General features: G+C 35.7%; 1 protein-coding gene across 1 annotated transcript; it reads right to left on the bottom strand.

Moving 5' to 3' along the window:
* Positions 1-1,007: 1,007 nt before the first annotated feature.
* On the bottom strand, positions 1,008-7,112 carry LOC132034867 (transcription factor GTE1-like). The gene is made up of 8 exons (XM_059425234.1): positions 6,496-7,112; positions 4,672-4,881; positions 3,721-3,798; positions 3,393-3,617; positions 3,111-3,209; positions 2,916-2,974; positions 1,608-1,758; positions 1,008-1,526 (listed from the first exon to the last, which is right to left on the bottom strand). Exons 1-8 carry the CDS (start codon positions 6,616-6,618, stop codon positions 1,338-1,340), a joined length of 1,134 nt encoding a protein of 377 aa, XP_059281217.1. The 5' UTR covers positions 6,619-7,112; the 3' UTR covers positions 1,008-1,337.
* Between the last annotated feature and the right edge of the window lie 616 nt (positions 7,113-7,728).

Raw genomic sequence — 7,728 nt, 5'->3', positions numbered from 1 at the left:
GCTTTACTAGTACTTAAAAGTTGGTGACAAAAAATTAGGACTTATTCGTGTCTTTTCCTAAAAAAATGGATCCGAATAATATTATTTTACTCCAAAGTTCTGATTCCCCTTTTACTACTTTTGCTTCTTATTTTGTGGAGCTCTTTGCATGCTCTAGTACTGGGATAGGATCTGGAAATCTGTACTAGTTAAAAGGACAACAATTATTCCATTTGTTATCTTCATGGTCCCCCGGCTTACCATGAGCTAGGACAGAGGCCAAATCAAGATTTGAGGCGTATGAGTTCTGAACTTGACATGAAATTCATAGCTTATTTTAACTACTAGTTTTACAACTAAACACTTAAATGTTTAATGAATTTCCTAATAAAAATAGTTTCTAAGCAAAAACTATGAGGATCATCCAAACTCGTACCTAATATTGTAGCTCGACTCTTGATAGTTGTTTTTTTTTTTTTGTTGGAGGGGTGGGAGAGGAGGGGGGGGGGGGTTGTTTGTTTCTCTCTATCCAATTACCTTCACTCAAAATGATTTTTTTATTTTTTTTATTTTTTATGTGGCTTTATTACCTTATTCGATGCAGTTAGCTCTAATCCCCTAATATAAGGGCAAGCTACTTGTAAAAGGACAATGGATTTATCGCGATGCTCGGAAAATAGTGTAGGATATCTCAGCCACTGACATTTGTCAAGCAGGCCACTCGCAATATAATGTAGGATATCTCCATCACTAACGTTCATCAAGCAGGCCACGTGGATTGGTCAAGTTATCTCAATACTCGAACCCCATTTGTATAGTAGTTATCATCATTAGACCTTCAACTTTGATGAAAAGAGAATGTGATGCTAAAACTTCTAGGCAAACCAAGCACAAAACTCTACTGCTGATCTAGAAAAGGTAGCCTTGGGTTGTTTTGCATAGTCCCTTATCAAATACCTGATTGTCAACTTGAACGTTTATAAGAATCTCCAATCCAAGCTTCTTTTGTCAATTCCGGGCAATAGGAGTGGCATAAGGTTGTGCCTTATAAACAGGCTTTCGAGAAGAAACTGGACTACAATTTGATAGGCAAATCTGTTCTCTCTGTAAATGATATACTTTAACCAAGCATTTGAGAACGACTTGTTAATGCACTATTGCTATGTATATCTGCAATTGCAGGACTTCCAGTAAGATATACCCATCAGGAATTTCCTATACAAAACCTACTTATTACAATGACTATTCATGTCCTTTCTGAGGTATTAACAACGTTGAAGATAGATCGTTTATCGTGTCCCCAACGACTCAAAACATTTACACCTCCAAAAGTGATCGCAAGAAGTTGGTTTGACAAATCAGGATGGCTTTTTACTCCTTTTTTGGGAAGATTTGGCAAGTGCATCGCAAATTTCTCTTCTACGTTTGTTGTTGTTTAGGAGATTACTGTTATTGTTGTTGTTTACTCCGATGCTCGCTGGGCTCTTTCCCTGTGCATGTAACACATCCTGTACGAAGAATTTCAACTTCCATAATGTGGACTCGCTCTGCATAAAGGTCAATAATTGTGTCATATAAAGCAAGAATAGATTAAGAATTAGATACGCTAAATGATCATGAACGATGACCTGAACGTTCATGTCAAGCTCCACTTCTGTTGCTGTCGCTTGGAAAGTGGGATCATTTTGTGCCACAATCAATAGTGCCTTATTAAGATCTTCAGGAGAAAGCCTTGTGAGCGCATTTCCAAGTTTTTTCTTGTCTTCCGTTGACATCTTTCTGAAATATGTATTAGAAACTTAGCAACAAACACTGCCGTAAACCTAAAATTGAATCGCATAAAAACTAATTATATAAATAAAATCTCATTCGCAATGCACATCTAAGAGATTTGTTATGGAGACTAGCCACATTCCCTGCCTAACCTTGTTGAACCAGGAATATGAGTATTGACATACTAATGTATCACTTAGGCATATGTATGGCCCAAATCGTACTTGTGCCATTTCTTGTTCACCTGCTATGTTAGTGTTTCGCCTTTGATTCTACATTCGCTGATAATCTGACTTCTGCTATTTGCTTTTAGATCTTCTTTTTGGTAGGTAATAAGAAATCTCATAAAAACTTGCATTAAGCCAGTGCATTAGGATAGTGCAAATTCTCTACTGTGTCTAGTATAGCATCTGCATCTCGTAGAATGGCCGGTTCGCACCAAAAAGCAAACAAAAAGATAGATCTAAGTTTTAAGGTTAAGAATGTTTACACTATTGTCTTAAAAAATTCTGCTATTTCTTTCAAGCCACAGTCCACCAAATTGCCTGAGGTATATCTCTGTTTGCTTTTAACTCTTCTAGAGGACCATGGAGAAAAGATCATTCATAGTAAAGCAATTCATTTGCTTTTATCCCGGCACAAGAGGACCATGGAGAAAAGATCATTCATAGTAAAGCAATTCATTTGCTTTTATCCCGGCACAAGACTCGTAGAATTCATTTGTTTTTCGTTCTTCCTTCTAGAACTAGGCCAAATTAGACCATTTTTCCCCACTTTTAATTGTAATCAAAGGGGTTTTCACCTATTACTAGCACCATACATTACGGGGATTTTCTTAAAAATACCCCAAATATTCAACAAGGAAAAAGGTCATACCATAGAAACATCTGTCATCTTTTGGAAACAACAACATATAGTCTCACAAGTGGGGTCTGGGGAGGGGGCGGGTGTACGCAGAACTTACCCCTATCTTTTGGAAAAAATAAATAAAATACATGGATTATTATTATTATTTTTTTTAATTTGGTTTAAGAACTTATCTCGTAACCCCATTCAATGAAAGGAAGGACTGGAGTACAAGGTATATTTACAACCAATCAGCTACTTTAAGAATTAATAAACGCACAGCTTAACTGAAGAAAGTTATTTGTTAAGGTTCTAACCTGCATTTCTGAAGCACCATTTCCCTGAGTTCTTCCAGTTGCATGTCCACCTCATCAAGCTGGAATTCAACAGATAAGTTTAAGCATTTTCTACAGCAGGTTAAATTTAATATGTGCGAAGAGGAAGATCATAAACAGTCAGGACAATATGGTTAAACTTTTATGTTTGTGTAAAGGAATCTGAGCCTTAACTACCTCAATGCTTAAATCTTTAGCCATTTTGGCATGAACAGCCTCTTGAGCGAGCTGCATATCCTGTTGGGCTTCTGCTTCCTCTTCCTTTCGCCGTTTTTCCTATGAGCAGTAGTTCATATATTAATGTATCAATCATTTACTTAAAAATCCAATTAAAATCCTAATCTCGTTCTCATATATAGCATATTCAATAGCCTAGAAGAAAATGATTCAGTTATCTTAGCAATTTACACGAGATACTAAAGAAAAAGACTATGGATAATACATGGATATGAGTTGTACCTCTTCATCCACTTTTGGCAAAAGCTGCAACCATTTCTCCTCAAATTTTCCCAATAAGGTTCTCGCCATTACATGAACGTCATCCCTTTCCTCGTTGTATTTCATTGCATTCTTAAATATTAGCCTAACGTCTGCACATATCTCTCGGACATGCTTATAGCCAGAACCATCCTTTACTTCCATCTTGCTTTTGATAGTACTAAAGTCCATAGGCTTCTCAATAACCTAGAAAAGCACGTGTATTAGCAGAAATAAAAGGAGCATAGGATTCGTAAGAACATCATAGATATAATAAGTGTACACGGACAAGAAAATTCAAAGCCTTTACCTCATAGTAATCGTGCAATCCAAGACCCTTGACATCCACGGGTTCCATAAAAGGTTCTGCCCACTTGTGCTGAGTGATCTGACAAATAGACTAAGCAATGAGTATAAAAATAAATTAACTGGAGCAAATAATAACTACATTCACTCTTAAACAAGGTGCGCCATCATAATATGCTCAAATACGCTGCCCTTCTTTCTTTTACCATTATTTCCTACGGTAACAAGAAATAAACTAAAGAAAGCTACATAGATAGAGAACGATGAAGGCTAAGATCAGACAACAGACATCTTTCAATTGGTAAATCAGCAAACTTACTCGCTAAGGAGAGACAATGCTTAATCAACAGCAGGACAAGTACAACGATATGTACCTCCGTTGAAAAAGTAAAAAGAGTACAACATCATTGGTAGCAAAAAAGGAGTAAATGATGTGAGGGATTTCAAAACTGAGTATACTTTTACAGGCAACAGGAAATCACAATGACGAAAGATACTAGCTTAAGCATATTAACATCTCTTCAACACTCAGCACATTCCATGAGCCTGTTTGGATTGGCTTATTTTAGGTGCTTTTAAGTCAATAGCTTTTAAGCACTTTTGTAGTGTTTGGGTAAGATAAAAAAGTGCTTTTAAGCATTAGTTTTAAGCCAGAATAATAAAAAAAATAAGCCAAAAGGCATAAGTTAGGATTCCTAACTTATGGCTTATAAGCCATAAGTTATAAGCCCATCCAAACAGGCCCCATGTTTATCAGAAAAACTCCTCCTTCTGCAAGTTCAGCATGTACCACTATTTTCTCAATCCTTTTCTCGTGTTCTCTTGCAGTTTTGCTTCGGGATACAAAATGATTTCATTTAACAATCGTAGAAGTTCGAAGGTTAAAAAAAGTTACTGCTTACTAGCTTTAGACAGACAAAAAAGTGTCGAGACACTTGAAAAACAATGAGATTACCTGACGTATTATAGTACCAAATTGGCGCACAAGTTCTTGCATTCTCCTGGTACCAGCTGCTTGTCTACGTGATGCATCCTGCTGCCGCCTTTTAAAGCTAGAAATCTGTTTCTCTTTGTCTTTCAGGATAGAGCTACCTCTTGGCGTGTTTGATTGCTTTTTACTAGTATTGGAATAGAAATGCTCAACATCATTCAGTCTCTGCTCAAGCTGTTGATGTAACAGAAAATGAAAATAAACCATGAGCTATCAGCAGCATAGATGCTGAGAGATATTGTATTTTTCTATTGCAAATTCTAGGTAATATACAGTTTGTGTGCTGGTAAAACATTAATAGTCTGGTGAGAGTAACAATACCAAGAGAAAATAACATCTGCTGTCTTTTTTTATGAACTACGAGCAACAGCTTTCTAACAGAAATGACTTTTCTAAGAGCATGAAGAGTGAAGCTATGAGGTGATCATTTGTGAAAAAACCACAGTGAGCAATAGGCTGCTTCGCCACAGGCAAGCATAAGAAATCGCAAGCTAGCGAATAGAAAATCAATACACTAAAATATTGTACAGTCAAACCTCTCTATAACGGCTTTGTTTGTCCGGATATTTTTTAGCTGCTACAGCGAGATGCTGTTATAGGGAACACATAGTATAACATTATATGAAAGTTGGTTCCAAAGAAAACTTGGCCGTTATAGTGAAATATTGTTATAGAGGATGACTGTTATAGAGAGGTGTGATTACGTATAAGAGAACAAAAAGGAGTATCCATTGGATTTAAGTATAAAAAAATGTGCATTGAACATGTTGAATGGTGAGGGAATGCAGGGCTAGGAAGTGGCAACTACCCTTCCCTGCCATTTAGAAGAAAAAAGGGAAAGAAAATTTAGCTTATCAAGCACCTTTTCCTGCCTAAGCTATTGAAAGCAAAATAAATAAATAAATAAACAGAAACAGAAAAAAAAAGTAAACTTAAAAAACAAAAACCCTATGGGACACGCTCATTCAATGGTAAATGGATTATGGTGTAGCCTCTGTCATTCTTCTCACATCTCTCATCAAGCAAGTACAAGAATTCACCCCCTTCCCCTCCTGCAAACCCAAGTCTTGCGCACTAATTTATCCGCGTAACATGGTTTGGTTTCATTCTAATTGACCATGTTTTTCCGTATTTGTTTCACCATAACATATGACTCCAGGACAAGGTCTCAAAATCTGAAGAGATTATGCTTATGGTTGCCTAAATCTTCATTTTTCATGCTCTTGCCAAAGAATCTCGGGCAGTAACTAAGTGTATCTTCTTATGTGCAGCAGACTATCAAAAGAATGTTGTGTTATTCTTTTAGATGTCATATTCTCGATTTAGACCAAGTAAAAAAGGAACTTGAGAGGTGCAATAGATAATTGCCTTACACTATCTCCTATTAGAGTGCAGCTTTTACACATCAAAATGAATACTTCTATCAAAATGGCCAATTTGAATCGTGTATCGTTTTTTTGAATTATGTATCATCTATAACAACAACAACTACATCAAGAAGTTCGGCTATATATGGAGCAGGCTAACATTAGACAAAATTTTTAAAAAAAACATAGAAATAATTTTTGTTATTAACCAATGATTTATCACAGATAACACACTAAAATATGCTAGAAATAGCGTGTTAACAAGATCATATGGACAAATTATATGACAATAGGAAAAAAACAATGTAAATTACAATAGTAAAATACAATCTCAAAGAATGTATGAACATATTTACTATCCATTTGGATGTCAACTAGCTTAAAACAATCAAGTCTACAATTTTCCTCAGCACGAATTTACCTGATCAACCTTCCCAACCATTTCATCAACACGTTCTTTGATATTTTCAGCAGAAGCAGCATTTTCATTCTCATTAAGCTCTTGTATTGGGAGGTCAGGAGCTGCGTCGTTTCTATTCTCCATCTGATTAAACAGGATATAAGCTCTATCTTAGCTAAAATTCACTGAATTGCTTCAGCACAAAAGAAACCTTAAACCCAAAAGAAACCTTAAACCAAAATCTAGGGAAACTACACCACTTCAATAAGGACAACAAGATAAAACCTTAATCGCAATAGCATTTTCACTATTTGAGAACCTGTCATAATGAATAAGCTAAAACCTCACTGAATTTGCAAAATATTCACATAATAGTGGATGTTCATAAGAATCCTACATGACTTGAAATTTACACATTTGCATTTAATGGTCTAAGTTTCTTTAAAGCATTATCAAATCCTCTTCTTTTGATACTTACGGCATTGGCTTCTTGTCACTTCTCTCTTATACTCTCTCCTATCAACAATTCTTTTTCTCGTGTATTTGTCTGTTTGTTTCCTGTTCTCTGATTCTTAATTTACAGGTAGATTCTAGGAAAATAATAAGATGACCCTTACAATTGAAGCTATTTATAAGCATAACTACCAAAGCATTCAAAAATGAAATTAAGCATAACTACCAAAGCATTCAAAAATGAAATTAACGGTTGCAAATTATTTCTTTTTATCAAACTATAGGTCAACAGGTTCGAGCCGTGGAAGCAGCCACTATTGCTTGCATTAGGGTAGGCTGTCCACAATCTACATCACACCCTTTGGGATACAGCCCTTGATGGATCCTGCTAACGCGGGATGTTTTGTACACCAGGCTGCCTTTTAAAAAAAAAAATATATATATATATATATATATATATATATATATATATATATTGCTTTAATCGATAATTATCAAAAAGTGGATATCAATTTTTCAACTGATCAGTGGATATGTTAAACATAGGTACTCAATCCTATATTATAACATAATTTTGCATTTCAAATTGTGCACTTTGCTTCAAATAATAGTATGCTGTGCTGCTTTTTTCTGGATTAATGACCCAAAAGGTTGCCTCTACGTTTTGTTTTTCATTCTTTCAAGATACTGAATTAAACAGTCATGAGTCATGACAATCAATTATTAATCCTCAAAAGCAGATTATTAACCCCCACCCGGACCCAGTGGCGTAGCCAGGTAGAATGAAGGGTGGTCAGTTGA

This window comes from Lycium ferocissimum, chromosome 1 (assembly GCF_029784015.1).
Source record: "Lycium ferocissimum isolate CSIRO_LF1 chromosome 1, AGI_CSIRO_Lferr_CH_V1, whole genome shotgun sequence".
Classification (NCBI taxonomy): domain Eukaryota; kingdom Viridiplantae; phylum Streptophyta; class Magnoliopsida; order Solanales; family Solanaceae; genus Lycium; species Lycium ferocissimum.
The sequence above is the reverse complement of the archived record's forward strand: the minus strand, read 5'-3'. Positions and strand labels throughout refer to the sequence as shown.

What these genes read in the sequence shown, in the direction of transcription:
- LOC132034867 (XM_059425234.1), bottom strand. Translation starts at nt 6,618, where the DNA reads ATGGAGAATAGAAACGACGCAGCTCCTGACCTCCCAATACAAGAGCTT. An exon ending in TGGTTGGGAAGGTTGATCAG is followed by an intron (nt 4,882 to 6,495) that starts GTAAATTCGTGC and finishes TTACATCAACAG; the next exon opens with CTTGAGCAGAGACTGAATGA. An exon ending in ATGGTGCTTCAGAAATGCAG is followed by an intron (nt 1,759 to 2,915) that starts GTTAGAACCTTA and finishes TACATATTTCAG; the next exon opens with AAAGATGTCAACGGAAGACA.